Consider the following 22968-nt stretch of genomic DNA (forward strand, 5'->3'; position numbering starts at 1 on the left):
TGTAAAAATAAAACTGCACCACTATTTTACACCATTCACAAAAATTCAAAATGGATTAAAGATTTAAATGTAAGACCTTAAACCATGAAACACTTAGAAGAAAAAATAGGAATAAAGCTCCTTGTCATGGTAATGATTTTTTTATATGACACCTAAAGCACAAGCAACAAAATTTTAAAAATAAACAGTTTGGACTACATCAAGCTAAAAACTTCTGGACAGCAAAAGAAACCATCCTCAAAATGAAAATACAACCTATGGAATGGGAAAAATATTTGCAAACCATCTATCTGACAAGGGGTTAAGATATATAAAGAACTCATACAACTCAATAGCATAAAAACAAATAACACAACTAAATATGCATTAAGGACCTGCATAGACATTTCTCAGAAGAAGATATATGAAAAGCCACAGGTACATCAAAATATGCTCAGCATCACTAGTCATTAAGAAAATGCACATTAAAACCACAAAGAGGTATCACCTCATGCCTGTTCAAATGGCCATCATCAAACAGACAAGAGATAACAAATACTGGCTTGAATGTGGAGGAAAGGGAACCCTTGTGCACCATTAGTGGGATTGAAAATTCGTATGACCACTGTGGAAAACATTATGGAGGATCCTAAAAAAAATGTAATAAAATTACCCTATGATCCAGCAGTTTTACTACTGGGAATATATCCAAAGGAAATGAAAACACTAACCCAAAATGATATCTACACCCACATGTTCATAGCAGCATTATTTACAATAGCTAAGACACAGAAACAACCTAAGTGTTCATAGATGGATGAGTGGATGAAGAAGTTGTGGTATATATTTACAATACAATATTATTCAGCCAGAAAAAAAATGAGGAAATCCTACCATTTGCAACAACCTGGATGGACCTTAATGGCATTATGGTAAGTAAAATAAATCAGACAGAGAAAGACAAATACTGTATGATTTCAGTTAGAGGTGGGATCAAAAAAGCCCAACAAACAAACAAACAAGCAAAAACATAGAAAAAGAGATCAGACTTGTAGAAGTAGAGGGTGGGTGGGGGATTGAAAGAAGGTGGTCAAAAGGTACAAACTTCTGTAAGACAAGTAAGCACTAGGGATGTAATGTACAGCATGACAACTAGAGCTAACACTGCTGTCTAATATATAGGGAAGTTATTAAGAGAGTAAATCCTAATAGTTAACATCAAAGGAGAACTTTTTCACCTCTTTTTGTTTTTACTTTTTTCTTTCTTATCTATATAAGGAAATGGATGTTAGCTGAAGCAATTGTGGTAATCCTTTCACAATATATGCAAGTCAAACACCACTCTGCTGCAACTCCTTAAACTTATACAATGATGTATGACAATTATTTCCCAGTAAAAGTGGAAAATAATTTTCTTGACAGTTAACCTGTAATTCAAAAGCCAGTGTGAACATGGCTATTGTTCTGAAGCCTGTTAAAGTCTAAGAGGGGCCTATTTGGCATTCTCACATAATTGATGAGATGTGAAATTAGTTTGAACTAACCCTGGTGGCTATTCACTTATTCTTATTCATTGTTTTGAACAGCACACACAGAGAAACTTGACATTCTGATTGGGTCTCATTACCTGTTGAACAGTACCTGCTTCCAGAAGAATCTATCCCTGTGTTTTGATGTTGTTCATGAATAGCCATGTGGGTTCCTAAGACCTGGTCCTTCTATACTTGGGGAGAGTAATATTGTGGTCAGCTGAGCTGACCAAATGTTTTCATGTCATAGCTATCATTTTTCTTAGCTTCTGTTAAATCCATAGGGGAGTCATTTGGGGTATGGTTATATAAGCCAAATATATTAGTGAGTTAAAATCATGGTATATGAGCTATAAGCTGAAGGTCTATTGTTGAAAAATTCCTAGGACCTGGACACTCCTTTGTCCAGACTAGCTGAATTCCCTGATGCAGTTCATCTGCTTAACTAGATTCTCTTGCTTGCTCTCTCTATAAATATGTGCAAACATACGTATGTTTGTATACATATATGTACATATGCATATGTATGTATGTGTATGCATGTATATACATATAATCTTTCATCCCCTAATATTTTGAACACTGATTTCTTGTCATTTCTCCTAGTAATAGAGCTGATGCACACCATTTGAGGTAAAGCATTTTTTAACCTGTTACTTCATTATGTATGTAGCCAGCATGTCTCCATAAAGAATGTAAAGCATTTAAAGATTTCCACTTTAGCTGGCAGTAAACATATCTCAGCAAGCCCTGTCCTATTCAACATTGTTATCCATAAAGTAGATGAAGACCCTAAGGGCAGGCCCATCAAGTTTGCAGATGTCACTAAACTGAAGGAGGACAAACTAAGATGAATGACAGACACAGCATTTAGAAAACATTGTGACAGTCCAGAGAAATGAAATGGATCTAACAAGGTGAAATACAATATGGATAAACACCAAGTTTTACACTTCCAAACAACTAACCACACAAGACACAGTAGGGCTTAATGAGGTTTTAGTCTTCATTAACCTCATAGAGGTCAACACTATGACATAACCAAAGTAAGTAAGGAAGTAAATATTGAAATCAGGCTGCATTTATAAAAGTACAGTACTTAAAACAAGGTGACCATGAGTCTCACTTCATTTTGTGTTGGTCAGACCATTACTGAGGAATTATATTCAGCTCTCTAATTCAGCTACCTCATTTGAGAAATGGAGATAAAAATTTCTATTCCACTGAATAATCAGTATTAAATGTGACAATGCATATAAAAGAGTTGGCACAATGTATGACATGAAATAAATGTTAAATTGATGGTAGATGATGATAACAATTATTGGAAATACTCAAAACTGCTGAAGAAGGTGGCAGTGAATGAAGGGATGGAAAAAGGTATTCCATGCAAATGGAAATCAAAAGAAAGCTGGAGTAGCAATACTCATAGCAGACAAAATAAACTGTAAAATAAGGACTGTTACAAGAGACAAAGAAGGATACTACATATTGACCAAGGGATCAATCCAAGAAGAAGATAAAACAATTGTGAATATATGTGCACCCAACATAGGAGCACCTCAATATACATAAGGCAAATGTTTACAGACATAAATGGATAATTGACAGTAACACAATAATAGTGAGGGACTTTAACATCCCACTTGCATCAATGGACAGGTCATCCAGACAGAAAATCAATAAGGGAACACAGGCTTTAAATGACACATTAGACCAGGTGGACTTAATTTATACAACATTCCATCTGAAAGCAGAAGAATACACTTTCCTCTCAAGTGCACATGGAACGTTCTCCAGGTTAGATCACATCTTGGGCCACAAATTAAGCCTCGGTAAAATTTAAGAAAATTGGCATCATATCAAGCATCTTTTCTAACCATGATGCCATGAGATTAGAAATCCAATACAGGAAAAATACTGTAAAAAGCACAAACACACGGAGGCTAAAAAATACGTTACGAAGCAACCAATGGATCACTGAAGAAATCAAAGAGGAAATCAAAAAAATACCTAGAGAAAAATGACAATGAAAACACGACGATCCAAAACCTATAGGATGCAGCAAAAACAGATCTAAGAGGGAAGTTTATAGCAACACAATCTTACCTCAGGAAACAAGAAAAATCTCAAACAACCTAACCTTACACCTAAAGCAAGTACAGAAAGAAGAACAAACGAAAGTGAAAGTTAGTAGAAGCAAAGAAATCATAAGATCAGAGCAGAAATAAATGAAATAGAGGTGAAGAAAACAATGGAAAAGATCAATGAAACTAAAAGCTGGCTCTTTGAAAGATAAACAAAATTGATAAACCTTTAGCCAGACTCATCAAGAAAAAAGGGAAAGGGCTCAAATCAATAACATTGGAAATGAAAAAGGAGAAGTTAAAACTGACACCACAGAAATACAAATGATCATAAGAGACTCCACAAGCAACTATATGCCAATAAATGGACAACCTGGAAGAAATGGACAAATTCTTAGAAAGGTACAATCTCCCAAGTGTGAACCGAGAAGAGATAGAAAATATGAACAGACCAACCACAAGCACTGAACTTGAAACTGTGATTAAAGAATTCCCAACAAACAAAAGTCCAGGACCAGATGTATTCACAGACAAATTCTATCAAACATTTAGGGAAGAATACAAATTCTATCAAACATTTAGGGAAGAATTAACACCTGTCCTTCTGAAACTCTACCATAAATTTGCAGAGGAAGGAATACCCCCAAGCTCATTCTATGAGACCCCTATCACTCTGATACCAAAACCAGACAAAGATACCACAAAAAGGAAAATTACAGGCCAATATCACTGATGAACATAAATGCAAAAATACTCAACAAAGTACTAGCCAGCCGAATCCAACAATACATTAAGAGGGTCATACACCATGATCAAGTGGTATTTATCCCAGGGATGCAAGGATTCTTCAATATCTACAAATCAATCAGTGTGATACACCACATCAACAACTGAAGAATAAAAACCATATGATCATCTCAATAGATGCAGAAAACGCTTTTGACAAAATTTAATACTATTTATGATAAAAAAAAAACTCTCCAGAAAGTGGTCATAGAGGGAACTTTCCTCAACATAATAAAGGCCATATATGACAACCCCACAGCTGACATCATTCTCAATGGTGAAAAGCAGAAAGTATTTCCTCTAAAATCAGGAACAAGACAAGGATGCCCACTCTCACCATTTTTATTCAACATAGTTTTGGAAGTCCTAGCCATGCAATTAGAGATGAAAAAGAGAGAGAAAAATCCAAAATGGAAAAGATGTAAAACTGTCATTGTTTGCAGATGACATCATACTATACATAGAAAATTCTATGTAAACCACTAGAGCTCATCAATGAATTCTATGTAAACCACTAGAGCTCATCTTTGAATTTGGTAAAGTTGCAGAATAGAAAATTAAAACACAGAAATCTCTTGTATTTCTATATACTAACAACAGAAGTTCAGAAAGACAAATTAAGGAAACAATTCCATTTACCATTGCATCTAAAAGTATTAACTGGGGGCTTCCCTGGTGGCGCAGTGGTTGAGAATCTGCCTGCCGATGCAGGGGACACGGGATCGAGCCCTGGTCTGGGAGGATCCCACATGCCGTGGAGCAACTAGGTCCGTGAGCCACAACTACTGAGCCTGCGTGTCTGGAGCCTGTGCTCCACAACAAGAGAGGCCGTGATAGTGAGAGGCCCACACACTGCGATGAAGAGTGGTCCCCACTCGCCACAACTAGAGAAAGCCCTCGCACAGAAACGAAGACCCAACACAGCCATAAATAAATAAATAAATAAATTTAAAACTATTTAAAATAAATAAATAAATAAAAGTATTAACTACCTAGGAATAAACCTACCTAAGGAGGCAAAAGACTTGTACTCTGAAAACTATAAGATGCTGATGAAAGAAATAGAAAGTGACACAAACAGATGAAAAGATATACCATGTTCTTGGATTGGAAGAATCAATATTGTGAAAATGACTATACTACCCAAGGTGATCTACAGATTCAGTGCAATCCCTATCAAATTACCAATGGCATTTTTCACAGAACTAGAACAAAAACTTTTAAAATTTGTATGAAAACACAAAAAGACCCTGAATAGCCAAAGCAATCCTAAGAAAAACAGAGCTGGAGGAAATCAGGCTCCCTGACTTCAGACTATACTACAAAGCTACAGTAATCAAAACAGTATGGTAGTGGCACAAAAAGAGAAATATAGATTAATGAAACAGTATAGGAAGCCCAGAAATAAACCTATGCACCGATGGTCAGTTAATCTACAATAAAGGAGGCAAGAATATACAATGGAGAAAAGACAGTCTCTACAATAAGTGGTGCTGGGAAAACTGGACAGCTACATGTAAAAGAATGAAATTAGAACATTGTCTCATACCTTTCACAAAAATAAACTCAAAATGTATTAAAGACCTAAGTGTAAAGCCGGACACTATAAAACTCTTAGAGGAAAATATAGGCAGAACAGTCTCTGACATAAATTGCAACAATATCTTTTAGGATCTACCTCCTAGAGTAATGAAAATAAAAACAAAAATAAACAAATGGTACCTAGTTAAACTTAAAAGCTTTTGCACAGCAAAGGAAACCATAAACAAGATGAAAAGACAACCCACAGAATGGGAGAAATTATTTGCAAACAAGGTGACCGACAAGGGATTTATCTCCAAAATATAAAAACAGCCCATGCAAGCTCTATGTGAAAAACACACAACAACCCAATCAAAAAATAGGCAAAAGAGCTAAATGGACATTTCTCCAAAGAAGACATACAGATGGCCAAAAAGCCATGAAAAGATGCTCAACATCACTAATTATCAGAGAAATGCAAATCAAATCTACAATGAGGTATCACCACACACTGGTCAGAATGGCCATCATCAAAAAGTCTACAAACAATAAATGCTAGAGAGTGTGTGGAGAAAGGGGAACCCTCCTACACTGTTGGTGGGAATGTAACTTGGTACAACCACCATGGAGAACACTATGAAGGTTCCTTACAAAACTAAAAATGGAACTACCATACAATCCAGCAATCCCACTCCTGGGCATATATCTAGAGAAAGCCATACTTCATAAAGTTACATGCACCCCAATATTCATCGCAGCACTATTTACAATAGCCAAGACATGGAAGCAACCTAAATGTCCATCAGTGGAGGAATGGATAAAGATGTGGTACATATATACAATGCGATATTACTCAGCCATAAAAAATGAATGAGATAATGCCATTTGCAACAACATAGATGGACCTAGAGATTAGCGTACTAAGTGAAGTAAGTGAGACAGAGAAAGATATGATATCACTTATGTATGGAATCTAAAAAATGATAAAATGAACTTATTTACAAAACAGAAATAGACCCACAGACATAGAAAACCAATTTATGGTTACAAAAGGGGAAATGGGGGGATGAAGTAGGAGTTAGGGATTAAAATATACACATTACTATATATAAAATAGATAACCAAGAAGGACCAACTGTATAGCACAGGGAACTATACTCAATATCTTGTAATAACCTATAATGGAAGAAAATGTAAAAAAAAAAAAAACAAATATATACCTACATGTATGCATAACAATCACTTAGCTGTACAGCTAAAAATAATACAACTTTGTAAATCCAGTATATTTCAATAAAAATATTAAAAAATAAAATATTTAAAAGTAAAAACAAATTTAAAAAAGAAAGTGACAACAACAACAGTGAAAAGATTCAAAACTATTGGAAGTGGTCAAAAAATTAGAGGTTTAATCTAGAGATGAGATGATTCAGAGGAGACATAAGAGCTCTCTTCTAAGAATGAAGAGTAAAAATGTGATAGAAGGGATGGGGAGTTCTATGATTACCAAGGGTATAAACAAGGATCAATGAAGATGGGCAAGAAAAAGTACAATTTTTAACATTCAGAAAGGTACAGAGTTGCATAATTAGAATACCTTCCATAATGGTGAGTTCTTCAAGACTGGAGAGCTTTAAGCACAGGCTTGATGACTTTTGAATATGGTTGCTCTAGACTAATCAAGTATAGGTCAGAAAGTTTGGTTATGTGTCCTCTAAGATGTATTCTGGCCCTGAGATTCTCTGGTTTTGTAAATATTCGGCAAAGCAGTTATAACCATAAAAGGTGGCCATATGTCTCACCTTAAATTTTTAGCTCTTCATTGTCTGAGATGAGAAGTTACTGTGAGCAACAGACATATAAATGAGAAACACTGCAAAACATTCTGTCTTAATGTTTGAGTGCTGTTGACCTTCAATCCCTTCTGAGTGTTCAAGGCCATTATTCCAGAAATTGTACTCTGCCTATAATTTGGGGAACTGCCTCAAGGTGGGAAGTGACACCTTATTGTAGCTCCTTGTAATAAACAACCTAAAAGCTATCTTGTAGAAGAAAAATTATTTCGAAACCAGAATATCTGGTGGTGGTGCTTAGAGAATTGCTACCTCTGTGTTACTAGATAAGTCTTTTAGCCTCTCTGGGCCTCAGTTAATTCTTCTGTAAAAAGGGTATAGTCAGACTTCCTCCCAGAGTTGAGCCAGAGATAAAATTAGATGAATGCATTTGAATGTATTAGGTTGTTCATTGTGAACTGGGAAAAGTACAGCAGCATGATTTTCCACTCAAATGAGTGCTTGATTATTTATGCATTTTTAGCTGCTTAGTTATAATGTTACTTAGAAATATGATTTTTAAGAAACATTTAGAAGAAAAGTTTCAAAGAACATATTGACTTCTGTTTGCAAGTTAGAAATGTCTCCATGTTTACTTGGGCTGCCCTGCAAGCAAGGTCAGGGAAAGGCAGGGTGTGTATATGTGAGTATACATGTGTGCATCTGTTTCGAGCAAAATGGGAGGTGGCCAGGGGAGCACTTTGACTAGAAATCTTTCCTATGTGCTCTGTAGTGTTTATAAGATTTGGTTTCCATAGGGTAGCTTATCGTTTCCCTAATGATGAAATCTCCTTAACCTCATTTCTAAACAGGATGGAAAGATATTCTGCCGGCGGACAGCTTGTGATTGCCAGAATCCAAGCGTTGACCTTTTCTGTTGCCCAGAGTGTGACACCAGGGTCACAAGTCAATGTTTAGATCAAAATGGACACAAGCTCTATCGTAGTGGAGACAACTGGACTCACAGCTGCCAGCAGTGCCGGTGTCTGGTATGTTGGCTTCCTTTAGAGTGTGTTATCCTTTATATTCTGGAGGGGTTTACAAGCTCAGTTGCCTGTGGGCTTTAGTTTCCTGCAATTTGTGATACTGTGCAGGGAGTTGTGGGTCCTGTGGCTAATTACGGGGCATATGTTCTTCCAGAAGACATTCATATTCTACTATTTAAAACACCATGTAAGACAGAAAGGACATTTATAGCACAGATTTGGTCCAAGTTAGTTTACAGTTGCTACTTTTTAGCCACTCCAGATCAATAAAATTCCCCACATGATAGAAAGCTTTCAAACCCTTGATGGGGACTTGTAGTTCTTACAGAGCCAAATCTTTCATTTCTTGGGACATTACCATTAAAGGTTTCAATATCAGAGATAGCAGAACATAGTAGAAATATCAGGGATTGATATTGATTCTAGGTCATAGAGACAGTCCTGGTTCTCCCACATGCAAGATGTGTGTAATTAACTTGAGCAAGTCCTAACATTTTACTTGATCATTCTTTCCTTCAGTGTACACAAGTGGATGGGCACCTATCTTGCAGGGCTGTTGTGAAGATCAGAGTTATGTGAAAGGCAAGTGTAGTACTTGACACATAGAAGGTACTTAGTGCACAATAGTTACTATTGTTCATATTTCCTAGATTGAAAAATTTGTTTCCGGTGCTAAACCTTAATGTAGAAAAATGAACGTTATTTTGTATCTTAATATGGGGATACTAATGATATAATCAGGTTTGAGAAAGTCCAGAGAAAAACCTTAATTTCTGGACCTGGTTCTTTCTGTTTAAAATTATATAACACAAAGATTTCTAATGTTGCAAAGACTGTTAAGACACATTATCATAGTGAATATGATGTTCCATCTCTGAGGTAATTACAGCCAGTGGAGCTAAGTCATAACTAAGTCAACTTGTAATGGAAACTGTTAGCTGTGTTCCATAATCTAACATTTGCTAAAATTAATGATTCAGTCTATGGATACTGTATAAAAACAGGCATTCAGAAAAATTTGGCTGTAAGTTTCTATTGGATTTTCTAAAGTCACCTGGCGAATGTGCAGATAATCTTAATAGAAACAAATCTTTCTTAATCACTCCTAATACTGAGGAGTATAACTCAGATATATTCAAATCATAGCCATTTTTACATCTCCCATTCAAGAATAGACAAACCCAACACAACTATAGAATTAGGTTCCATATCAGTCTGGAAAATTACATTTCTCTTTGAAGAAGCCAATCATCAGGCACTCAGAAAAATTGGTATTAATTTTAGACATGATATTTTCATAGAATTTCAAAAGAGTATCCTCTCTCATCCCCAGACCCTAAGGTTATTATTTCCTGGGAGAACTGAAGCTGCTGAATGTAACTTAATAATGACTTGAGAATAAAGTGGGTTATATTTAATAAGTATCAATAGTTTGCGTGTGCCAGACTCTGGATGATATAACAATGAGCATGACAGACATGGTCTATCATGAAGCTGACCAAAGGCCATAGTCTTGTGAGGCTGACTGAATAATTAGGCATGCGTTTACGTAAATTATAATGAGTGTCATGATAACGGAAGAGGCTACATAGGTAGTAGTCTCTACTGTGTGCAGCTCAGTGGAGCAACAGTGGCCACATTCTGGAATACTTGGAGGTTCTGTCTGAACTGTAACACCTTACTACATATTAGGGATGTGTCACTAGCCAGACATTACATTCAAAACCAATATGAAATTGTTCTCCTGATATTGCCCAACCTCAATTTTAAATCCAATATAAGCAACTCAGTGCATGTTGTTATTGAAATAGTACAGTGGTTTAAGTTCCTCTTTGACCTTAAGAGAAATAGATTTCTCTTTATACACTAGCTCAGTACCTTATCATCTATTTGTTCATTTGCTTAACATTTATTGACCAGAAGTGTGCTAAGCATCAGGGAGATAAAGGAACAAGCCCAAAGCCTGAAAGCTCAAAACGTAATCTGGAATTGTTTTGATAATTATGGTAAGTCTCACGATAAAAATAATTATGGGTTGCCATTGGCACACAGAGATGGGACCGAACTCTTTCCGTGGCTACAGTATAGACAGTCAGCAAAAGCACCCTGGAGGAGGTGATGTCTGTATTTGTTCTTCAAGGAGGAAACACATCATACCCATAACGATGCTAAAGTAGCAACAGTTAGTGCGGACAGGGATGGAGATTCCTGAGAATTTCCCCCTCTGGGACTTTGGCAACAGGATTGTGCATAAGGTCAATGATGAAGCATTTTGGCTTTCTCTCCACAGGAAGGAGAGGTAGATTGCTGGCCGCTCACTTGCCCCAGTTTGAGCTGTGAGTACACAACCCTCTTGGAAGGGGAATGTTGTCCCCGCTGTGTCAGTGACCCCTGCCTGGCTGATAACATCGCCTATGACATCAGAAAAACTTGCCTGGACAGCTATGGCCTCTCTAGGCTTAGCGGCTCAGTGTGGACAATGACTGGATCTCCCTGCACAACCTGCAAATGCAAGGTAATCGGGTGTCCTGAGGATAACCAGGCCTTGAACCATTGCCAGAGAACACCTGCCGGAGGTCCACTCCTGATATTTCTGAATGCACAGGTTCCAAGGGGCATGGTGGAAACACAGGCAGGCATTTGCTTCTCACCAGAGGTTAATCTGTCTGAATGGATTGTAGCTGTACCGTGTATTAAGGCAAATTCCAAATGATGACCATGGAATAAAATACTCTCTTTTGCCTTTTAAAATACAGGATTTAAACAATTGCACTAGGCCCAATTATGGCTGATTTAAGCTATTTTGACCTGCATATTAAAAAGTAAAAAAAAAAAAATCATTTTTCATCCTGGAAATTTTTATAAGCTCTTTCATGAAACTGCCAATGTTAGAAGAAAGTGTTCTATAAATCTATGAAGTTTTTGCTTTGTTTAATTATCACAGTACCTAATGCAGGGACTTGAAGCTCTTGCTGCGCGATTTAATTCATTGTGATTATTTTCCTATCTTTTTGGAGGAGTTCCCATGAGGCATCCTCATATGTCATTAAAATTAATAACTGACCCCTTCCTACCTTCAAAGCTTATGAAGAGCTATGACTGTAGTCAACTTGAAGCAAGGGTTAGGCAGGGTCAAATTTCTGCCGAAACATCTGCTTAAGATTCCCATGATTAAGCATGTTAAAAATATTAGTCTATTCAATTCTATCAAACCCTGGCTCAGCTTCAGGCTTCAGTGGAAGGATCCCAACTTGTCATTTTATGCTTTTAAATGTGGATTCTTTTCTCTTTCCTGAAAAGTACCATCTTAAAATGCAGCCCCAATACAAAAAGGACATCAAGCTTCATATAACAAGAGTCATGGTCCCATTGTACCTTCAGCCCCATCAGACACAATGACCAGATGTGGAGACCTATGTTATTTAGTATTATTTCTCTGAGATTAGGTTTGAGATTCATTTAGGAGGATTATAAAGGTATACTTACATTAATACATGTAATTGATTTTTCATGAAGAAGTCCCCAAAATTGATAGGTACCATCCCCTTCACAGTCACCATGAGATAGTCTATATTTACCCCTAATATGCCCACCTTTCTGTAAGCCATTTTGGAGTTATTTTCAGGCTCTTTTGGTACTTTTGACTAGTACTATTAATGGCAATTTATCTTTCAGGGGGTTATTTTTGGAAAGAATCTCATTTAGAGTAAGTCCAGTGACTAAGTTGTGTAAACAAACAACTTGGAAATACAGAGGAGTCTCAAACAAACATGGTCTGAGCTCAGACAGGGGTGTATGAAGTTGCACTGCCAGCAGTAGCCAACAAGAGGGACCCTGAAGGGTCTCATAAGTCTTTCCTTTCTTTCAACTCCTACTCTGGCATTTTTCTAGTAATTTTTTTATAGCATTCATGGAGTTGGTCTCAATACGTAGATGGTCATTTTGAATATAAAGGTGGACACTACATATTGATTTATATTCTATGTCTCACTGGCTAATGCTTGTGTCTTGATGCACAGAATGGAAGTGTCTGCTGTTCTGTGGATTTGGAGTGTCTTCATAATAATTGAAGTATTTAAAATGGACTCATCATCGCGGGAGAAAAATGGACAAAATAACCATCCAACATGATGAAGAACAGGAGTTGGTGTTTTTTGTTTTTTGTTTTTAACCACAGACAATTACCAAAGTTTCCACTGAAGGAAGGTGTTTGGGGGCTGCCTTTTGGACCTACCACATTGCTCATTCTTGCTAACCTAGTCTAGGTGACCTACAGTGCAGTGCATTTAAGTTTATGGTTGTTTAAAAAAAAAAAAAAAGTTTCCCATGTTGTAAATCACGTTTCCCTTATCAGATCATTTGCAGACACATTTAAATGATCTCATGGTAAATGTTGATGTATTTTTTTGTTTATTTTGTGTACTAACAAACATAATAGAGACCCAGCTCCTTTTGTTTATTTTTTCTGGATTTTTGGATCAAATTCTACAAATAAAGTTGCCTGTTGTGATTTTTGTCCCATCCACTGAATACTTAGTATTGAGATTCCTGTGAAATGTATTAATATGTGTACGTAGAGCCTAACTGCATCTTACTTACATTTCAAACTGTTGAACACACCTAGATACCCACTCGTTCAGCTTATGCAAGCTGAGAGCAATTATGATATGTTAAAGAGGGGAAAGACCACAAACATAAATAATTATTTGAAAAGGAACTTTCTCCTCCCTCTTACAAACAAAAGAAACAAAATCTTAAGCCACAATTTAGAAGCAGCAATGCTTGCAGACTTTTCTGGCATTGAAAGAAAAAGAAGTATCCTTGCATCGGTTTTATATAGTATTTGATACTTCTTACGAGGGACTTCCATGCTTTTTAATACAAGTTGTCACTATAGGAGAGGTGCATGGTGTTATTCCTACATTAGAGTAAATTAATGTATCCCAGTCAACCAATTTGTTCAGATCTAGTTGATTTATAACACATTGGGATTGATAACCAGGTCTCCTGATGCCTGTACAATGATATTTTCTACTAAATCATGCCACATCACATATGGTAGAGGATACGCTTTTAAGAAAGCTGTTTGTATGCTCAGTAGTTATTTTAGAACAGTGAATGTTTTCATTTGAGCCACTACCATATTTTTAAGAGATGGCAGTTATTGAGTTACATAAAATGACTAAAATGTGCAAATGACATTATATCTGAGCTGAGAATTAAAACAGTTGTAGTTTTCAAGTGAACCACATCTTAGTGGTTTGTAATACCTAAGTCTCCTGAATTCATCATTGTTCTGAATCAAGTTGGTTCATGAAATTTTGTTCACAAAATCAAGACAAAGACCTAAGTTGTTAAGTCAGTCATGCTAAATATATTTTAAGTCCCAAATATTAATAGAATTAATAATTAAAAATCACAAGTTCAGATTACTTATTTATTGATATTTGTCAGTATTTTTGTGAAGATAAAATTCACTACAATTCACTACATGAGATCAGTTTCATGTGCTAAATTATGATATAGCAGTTAAAACTATATTTGACAACTACTGCTATAGTACGGTAAATTAGAACACGTCTCCATTTTAATTCTTTAAGTGTAATCTTGGAACAGAGATTTTTGAAAATGATTATTTAGAAAATATTTATGGCACCTCCATTAAAAAATACCTGTCAGTTTTCAATGGAAAAACAAAGACATTTATAAGAATCATTTGTGGCTGTATAAGTGAGGGGTTGGCAAACTATGGTCCCTTGAGTCAAATCCGGACATCTGCCTATTTCATTGGAACACAGCCATGCACGTTCATTTATATATTCTCTACTGCTGAAGAAAGTGGCAGAACTGAGTAGTTCCAACAAAGATGCAAAACCAAAAATATCACCATCTTACCTCTACAAAAACGCTTGCCAACGTCTGGTGTAAGTGATGACTGAACATTGGTGTGTATTTTAGAATGTGTGTTTCCATTTTTTTTCCAAGGAATTTCCAGAATCTAACAGTTTTCACTGAATCTGTACATATTCATACTTTGTTGCAGAGCCATTAGCATTGATGGCTCATCCTAAAATACTGGTGTTTCACAACTACAATCATAAGACTCAGTATTTTCTTCTTTTCATTTCAGTTAAATTTAATCTGTGCTAACGTGATGACAAAATGTTATTGATATTTAGTAACACAATTTAAACTACTGCCAGCTCCTATCTATACGGGGTTTTACTTCCTATAAAATAATTGATGACATTTCCTTATTAAAAAATTGAGTACTTTATTCATAAAGTACTGTGCTGAGCTGGGGAAATAAAAAGATGAACAAAATACTTTTTACTTTAAAGATCACCATTATGTGGGCCTTTAGAAGGTGCTGACAATCTCTGAATCCATTAGGGGATCATATTGAAATAAATTACTCCCTGAAATATCTTCTCCAGCCAGAAACTGAAAAGTTATTTTTAAAAGTGTGGTAAACCTCCTGATGGTATGTGCTTAAGTCTCATGCTGTGATTTACAGTGTGAAATGGCTATGCATTTAATGAACAAAAAAAGTGTTTGACAAACATATCTCCTTACAGATCATAACCACTGTCTTCAAGTGTAACATACACATTGGTAAGAAACAATGATAAATACTTAAGCAATTATGTAGCTACCCTCTGATTTTCAATAGTGTAAAAGCACTGTGATTCAAGACAGTAGAATATGAAGGGAGATGAAAGTCCTATATATTAACAAGACATCAATTAAACATAAATTTTGCCTCATTTCCTTCTAGGTTGCATATGAAATATATATACACATATATCATATATGTTATATATAGGTACCATATCTATAATCTATATATATTTATATGCAACTGATAATGCATATATCTTAATATATATTCATATGCTATGTGTATGTTTGTTTATTTATTTAGTCTCAGAGCTTCCCCTCCTCTGAGCTTTCTAGTTCTACACTAATGTTACTGTTATGGACTTAATGTACATTTTCCTTGTATTATGCAAAAGGCTAGACTACATACAATCTTCATTTTCTAGCATCCAGCATAGTGCCTTGCATAGGGTCGGTTTTCCATTCATTATTTAAAAAATTAAATTCATAATCTTTTATAGTATCAATAAGTTATCATGGGATGGTGGAAACAACCCACTCTAGTGGCTTTCAAATGTTCTTAAGCAATAAGACCTGTTTAAAAATAAAATTTATTCAGTGCTTTGCTATAAAAATCAGACAAAAGCAGAATTTCTCTGCTTGGAGCAAGGGTTGGAGAACTGGAATACCTTCATATATCCCACCACAACTCACAGACATCAAGAGAGCATAGCTTAAAAGCCACTGACCAACCCACCACCTTCCCTTCTGCAAATGAAACCAACGCTCAGATGTTACGTGAATTGGCCAGAGTTCATAATTAATTTGTTATAGACCTAGAACTACCACCCAATCCACCCTGGTTTTCCCTCTGCCATCCTGGTAATGATTTGAAATGTTTTTTCAAATTTCAATTTCAAGTGAGCTTTTTTACTTCTTCTAAATGGATGACATTAAAAGATAATCATGAGTTCAGGCCAAGATAGTGGAGTAGGAAGACCCTGAGCTCACTGGCTCTCATAAGCACACCAAAAGTATAATTATTTGCAGAGCAATTATTTACGAGAAAGACCAGAATCTAGCAGAAAAGATCTGCTGCAACTAAAGATATAAAAAAGGAGAGAGATGAGTAGAAGGGGTGGAGTTGTGGTATAGTCAAGACCCATACCCCCAGGTGAGTGACCCACAGATGGGAGAATAATTACAATTGCAGAGGTTCTCCCCTAGGAGCAAAGGGTCTGAGCCCTACATCAGGCTCTGCAGCCTGAAGGTCTTGTACCGGGAAGAGGAGCCCCCAGAACATTTGACTTTGAAGGCCATCAGGGCTTACTTTCAGAAGACCCAGAGGGCTGTGGGAAATAGAGACTCCACTCTTAAAGGATGCACACAAAATCTCACATGGTCCAGGATGCGAGGCAGAGGCATTGATTTAAGAGGAGCTTGGGTCAGGTCTACCTGCTGATCTTGGAGAGTCTCCTAGAGAGTCAGGAGGCAACTGGAACTCCCTCTAGGCATGTAGACACTGGCAGCAGCCATTTATTGGAGATTGTTCTACTGCATGGACACACATGCTGGCAAGTGCCATTTAGGAATCCTCCCGCTAGCTTATTAGCACTACGACCTTGCCCTGTCTGCCAGCCTGTAGACACAAGTACTAGGATGCCTTAGGCCAAGCAACTAGAGAGGTGGGGACAAAGCCCCACCCACTGGCAGGCAGGTTGCCTTAAGACCTCCTGAGCCCAAGCCATCCCAGGACTTGACCCTGTCAACAAAAGGGACCCAGCCCCAAATACCAGTGTTAACAGGCACAAGCCCGGGAACCCCTAGGGCTCTGCAGCCAGAGATCCTAGGCCCCAACTCTGCCCACCAGTGAGCAGGCATCAGCCCTAGGACCCCCAGGGCCCCAGACCCACCCACCAGCAGGCTGACACACCAACTCCAGGACCCCAGGGCCCCCTATAATTGGAGACTCTGAGACTCAGCTCCACCCAACCAATGGGCAGACACCAGCCCTGGGACCACCACAGCCTTGTGGTCTACAGTGGCAGGACCCAGCCCACCTACCAGCAGGCCAGCACCAGCCTTAGGAACCTCTCGGCCCTGGTCCCACCTACCAGCAGACCAATACCAGTTCTGAGACATCTTGGGCCTCTCAGCCAGCTGCCATGGGATCCCATCCCACCCATCAGTGGGCCAACACAAACTCTGGGACACTCTGGACCCTGAAGCCAGCTGTGTCAGCACCTGGTCCTGCTCACCAGTGGGCCAACACCAGCTTCAGGACACCCAGGGCCCTGCACCCAGAGACTCTAGGACCTGGTTCCACCCACAAGTGGGTGTGAATCAGTCCCAGATTCCACTAAGCCTGAAACCTTCCCACCAGCAGGTGGACGTGAGCCCTAGGATCACTGCAGCCCCATAGCCTGCCCTGTCAGGACACAGCCAATACACCATAAGCCCTTCATCAGCCCCAGGACATCAAGGGTTCTGGCCCTGCCCATCAGCAGGCCAACACCAACTCCGAGATACCTTGATCTTCTCAGCCAGCTGCTCTGGGATCCAGCGCCACTCACTAGTGGGCCAGCACTAGCTTTGGGACACCTAGGAAATTGCAGTCAACCATGTCAGGAAATAACCCCACCCCCCAGCAGGCCAACACTAGACCCTGGAATCCTAGCCCCACAACCACCCAGCCCCAGAAACTGGCTCTGACCACCAGTGAGCCAGCAGTAGCCAGGGTTTATCAGCCACCCAGCCCTGCCAACCAGTGACAGCAGCTTCTGCATAGGCAAGGCCTGGCAACCAACTGGACCAGAGGCCAGTCATGCCTACAAGACCACCCAACTAGTCAACCCACCACAAGAGAAAGACACACACAGCCCACATAGAGAGCACACCTAGAGCATATTAGCTCTGGTGACCAAAGGGAAGCATGTTGCTGGGATGCATAGGACATCTCCTACACGAGGATACTTCTCCAAGATTTGGAAACATAACCAACCTACCAGATACATAGAAATAAACACAGAGAGTTAGGCAAAAAAAAGGTGAGAGGAATACATTCCAAATGAAGGAATGAGATAAAACAACAGAAGAAGAACCCCAGAAGAAGAAGGGAAGTGGAGACAGGCAATCAACCCAATAAAGGGTTCAAGGTAATGATTGTAAAGATGATCAAAGAACTTGGGAGAAAATGGATGAACAAAGTGAGATGTTTAACAAAGAAAAGATATAAAAAAGAACCAAACAGAGCTGAAGAATACAATAACTGAAATAAAAAATGCACTCGAAGGAATGAAGAGTAGATTAGAAGATACAGAAGAACGGATCACTGAGCCGTAAGACAGAGTAATGTAAATCACTGAACCTGACCAGAAAAAAAAAAGAATAAAAAGAAATGAGAACATTTTAAGAGACCTTTGTGACAACATCAAACATACTAATATTTGCATTATAGAGGTCTCAGAAGGAGAAGAGAGAGGAAAGGGGTAGATAACATATTTGAAGGCATTGTAGCTGAGAACTTTCCTAACCTGGGAAAGCAAACAGACACCTAGGTCCAAGAAGCACAGAAAGTTCCAAATAGGATCAACCGAAAAAGTGCCACCCCAAGACACACTGTAATTAAAATGGCAAAAATTAAAGAGAGAATATTAAAAGCAACAAGGGAAAAGTAACAAGTTACACATAAGGGAACTCCCATCAGGCTATCAGCTGATTTTTCAGCAGAAACTCTGCAGGCCAAAAATGAGTGGCATGATATATTTAAAGTGATGAAAAGGAAAATCTACAACGAAGAATACTCTACCCAGCAAGGCTTTCATTCATATTTCATGGAGAGATCAAAAGTTTTACAGACAAGAATGTGATCAAGACAGCAGAATAGTAGGACATGGAGTTCACCTCCTCCCACAAATACGTCAAAAATACATCTACACGTGGAAAGATCCTCACAGAATATCTACTGAATGCTGGCAGAAGACCTCAGACTGCTGAAAGGGCAAGAAAATCTCCACATAACCAGTTATGACAAAAGAAAAAAAAAGTGAGAAAGGAATCAGGATGGGACCTGCGCCCCTGGGAGAGAGCTGTGAAAGAGGAAAGGTTCCTGCACCCTGGGAAGCCCGCTCACCAGCAGGGAGATTGTCTGGAACAGAAGAAGAGCTTCAGAGCCTCAGAGGAGAACACAGCAGCCAGAGTGGAGGGAGGACTGTACAGATGGTCAGTGCTGCCACCCTGCACTCCCCAGCTTGAGACACTCATTCACCAGTATGGGTGGGGGCTGGGTGATGGAACTCAAGCTTTGGAGATCAGACCCAGGGAGAAGACTGGAGTTGACTATACAGAAATGGCCTGTGAGGGCTAGAATCTGGTATGACTGCAACTGAGGGTGTACATAGAGGAAGCCCAGGTTGCCTTAGATGCCGGTGCCATTGCTTCGGGGGTGCATTGGGGGGGGGCAGGACCTGTCATTGTAGCCTTTTTACATATGTGCATGCTCACAGAGGTCAGGACACCTCCTGCACAGGCTGGAGGGGCGATCATGAACAGCCACTGCCTGCCTGGACTCCAGGTGTGGATTTTACACTTGTCAACATATATGCACTTCATCAACATATATGCACATGATATGGGAGCACCCAAATACATAAAACAAATACTAACAGACATAAAGGGAGAAATTGACAGGAATACGATAATATTAGGAGACTTTAACACCCCACTCACATCAATGGACAGATCTTCTAGACAGAAAATCAATCGGGCAACAGAGATCCTAAATAATACAATAGAACAATTAGATTTAATTGATATTTTCAGGACATTACATCCAAAATTATCCAGAATACACATTCTTTTCAAGTGCACATTAAACATTCTCTAGGACTGACTACATACTAAGGCACAAAACAAGCATCAACAAATTTAAGAGTATAGAAATTATCTCAAGCATCTTTTCTGACCATAACAGCATGAAACTAGAAATTAACCATGGAAAAAGAAAGGAGAAAAAACCAACTACATGGAGACTAAACAACATGCTACTAAAAAACCAGTGGGTCAACAATGAAATCAAAGAGGAAATTAAAAAATACCTTGAGACAAATGAAAATGAAAACAACCACACAAAATCTATGGGATGCAGCAAAAGCAGTTCTTGGAAGTTCAGATACAGGCCTTCCTCAAAAACCAAGAAAAATCTCAAATAAACAACCTAACCTACCACTTAAAAGAATTAGAAAAAGAAGAACAAACAAAACCTAAAGTCAGCAGAAGGAGGAAATAAAGATAAGAGAGGAAATAAATACAATACACATTTAAAAAACAAGAGAAAAAAAATCAGTAAAAGCAAGATCTGGTTCTTTGAAAGGATAAACAAGATTAACAAAAACCTCAGGCCAGGATTAACAAGAATAAAAGAGAGAGAACCTAAGTAAACAAGTAAGAAATGAAAAAGGAGACATAAAAACTGATACTGCAGAAATACAAAAAAACCTAAGGGAATACTATGAACAATTATATGTCAACAAATTCAACAACCTAGAAGAAATGTATGCAGAAAACTATAAGACACTGATGAAAGAAATTAAAGATGATACAAACAGATTGAGATATATACCATGTTCTTGGATTGGAAGAATCAACATTGTGAAAATGACTATAATACCCAAAGCAATCTACAGATTCAATGCAATCCCTATCAAACTACCAATGGAATTTTTCACAGAACTAGACAAAAAATTTCACAATTTATATGGAAACACAAAAGACCCCGAATAGCCAAAGCAATCTTGAGAAAGAAAAATGGAGCTGGAGGAATCAGGCTCCTTGACTTCAAACTATACTACACAGCTACAGTCATCAAGCCAGTATGGTACTGGCACAAAAACAGAAATACAGATCAATGGAACAGGACAGAAACCCCAGAGATAAACCCACGCACATATGGTCACCTTATTTTTGATAAAGGAGGCAAGAATATACAATGGAGAAAAGACAGCCTCTTCAATAAGTGGTGCTGGGAAAACTGGACAGCTACATGTAAAAGAATGACATTAGAACACTTCCTAACACCCTACACAAAAATAAACTCAAAATGGATTAAAGACCTAATGTAAGGCCAGACACTATAAAACTCTTAGAGGAAAACATAGGCAGAACACTCTATGACATAAATCACAGCAAGATCCTTTTTGACCCATCTCCTAGAGAAATAGAAATAAAAACCTAATGAAACTTAAAAGCTTTTGCACAGCAAAGGAAACCATAAACAAGACAAAAAGACACCCCTCAGAATGGTAGAAAATATTTGCAAACAAAGCAACTGACAAAGGATTAATCTCCAAAATTTACAAGCAGCTCATGCAGCTCAATATCAAAAAAACAAACAGCCCAATCCAAAAACGAACAGAAGACCTAAACAGACATTTCTCCAAAGAAGATATACAGATTGCCAACAAAGACATGAAAGGATGCTCAACATCACTAATCATTAGAGAAATGCAAATCAAAACTACAATGAGGTATCACCTCACACCGGTCAGAATGGCCATCATCAAAAAATCTACAAACAATAAATGCTGGAGAGGGTATGGAGAAAAGGGAACACTCTTGCACTGTTGATGGGAATGTAAATTGATACAGCCACTATGGAGAACAGTATGGAGGTTCCTTAAAAAACTAAAAATAGAACTATCATATGACACAGCAATCCCACTACTGGCCATATACCCTGAGAAAACCAAAATCCAAAACGAGTCATGTACCACAATGTTCATTGCAGCTCTATTTACAATAGCCAGGACATGGAAGCAACCTAAGTATCCATCGACAGATGAATGGATAAGGAAGATGTGGCACATCTATACAAAGGAATATTACTCAGCTATAAAAAGAAATGAAATTGAGTTATTTGTGGTGAGGTGGATGAACCTAGAGTCTGTCACACAGAGTGAGGTAAGTCAGAAAGAGAAAAACAAATACCGTATGCTAACACATATATATGGAATCTTAAAAAAAAAAAGAGGTTCTGAAGAACCTAGGGGCAGGACAGGAATAAAGATGCAAACGTAGAGAATGGACTTGAGGACATGGGGCGGGGGAAGGGTAAGCTGGGACGAAGTGAGAGAGTGGCATTGACATATGTACACTACCAAATGTAAAATAGATAGCTAGTGGGAAGCAGCCACATAGCACAGGGAGATCAGCTCGGTGCTTTGTGACCACATAGAGAGGTGGGATGAGGAGGGTGGGAGGGAGACGCAAGAGGGAGAAGATATGGGGATATATATGTATAGCTGATTCACTTTGTTATACAGCAGCAACTAACACAGTAATGTAAAGCAATTATACTCCAATAAAGATGCTAAAAAAAACCCCAACAAATTTGACAATCTAGAAGAAATGGACATGTTTCTAGAAACATAGAGCCCACCAAAATTGAATCAAGAAGAAATGGATAATTTGAACGGACTGATCACTAGAAGTGAAACAGAATCTGTAATTAAAATCTCCCTACAAACAAAAGTTCAGGACCAGATGGCATCACAGGCAGATTCTACCAAACATACAAATAAGAACTTATACTGATCTTCTCAAACTCTTCCAAAAATATCAAAGAGGAGGGAACAGTCCCAAAGACATGATA

The 22968-nt window shown here is 38.1% G+C and overlaps 1 protein-coding gene across 3 annotated transcripts in view; it reads left to right on the plus strand.

The window, feature by feature from the left end:
* Window positions 1-15610, plus strand: part of NELL1 (neural EGFL like 1) — an 856536-nt gene extending 840926 nt beyond the window's left edge. For 2 of the 3 annotated variants that reach the window (XM_082476605.1, XM_082476603.1), the window contains 3 exons: window positions 8547-8723; window positions 11011-11235; window positions 12740-15610. In XM_082476605.1, the coding sequence (XP_082332731.1) occupies window positions 8547-8723; window positions 11011-11235; window positions 12740-12790 (453 nt within the window). In that variant the 3' untranslated portion in view covers window positions 12791-15610. The other variant, XM_082476604.1, reaches the window with a different exon arrangement.
* Window positions 15611-22968: the final 7358 nt, after the last annotated feature.

Source organism: Balaenoptera physalus (genome assembly GCF_965194825.1).
Source record: "Balaenoptera physalus genome assembly, chromosome: 10".
Lineage (NCBI taxonomy): Eukaryota > Metazoa > Chordata > Mammalia > Artiodactyla > Balaenopteridae > Balaenoptera > Balaenoptera physalus.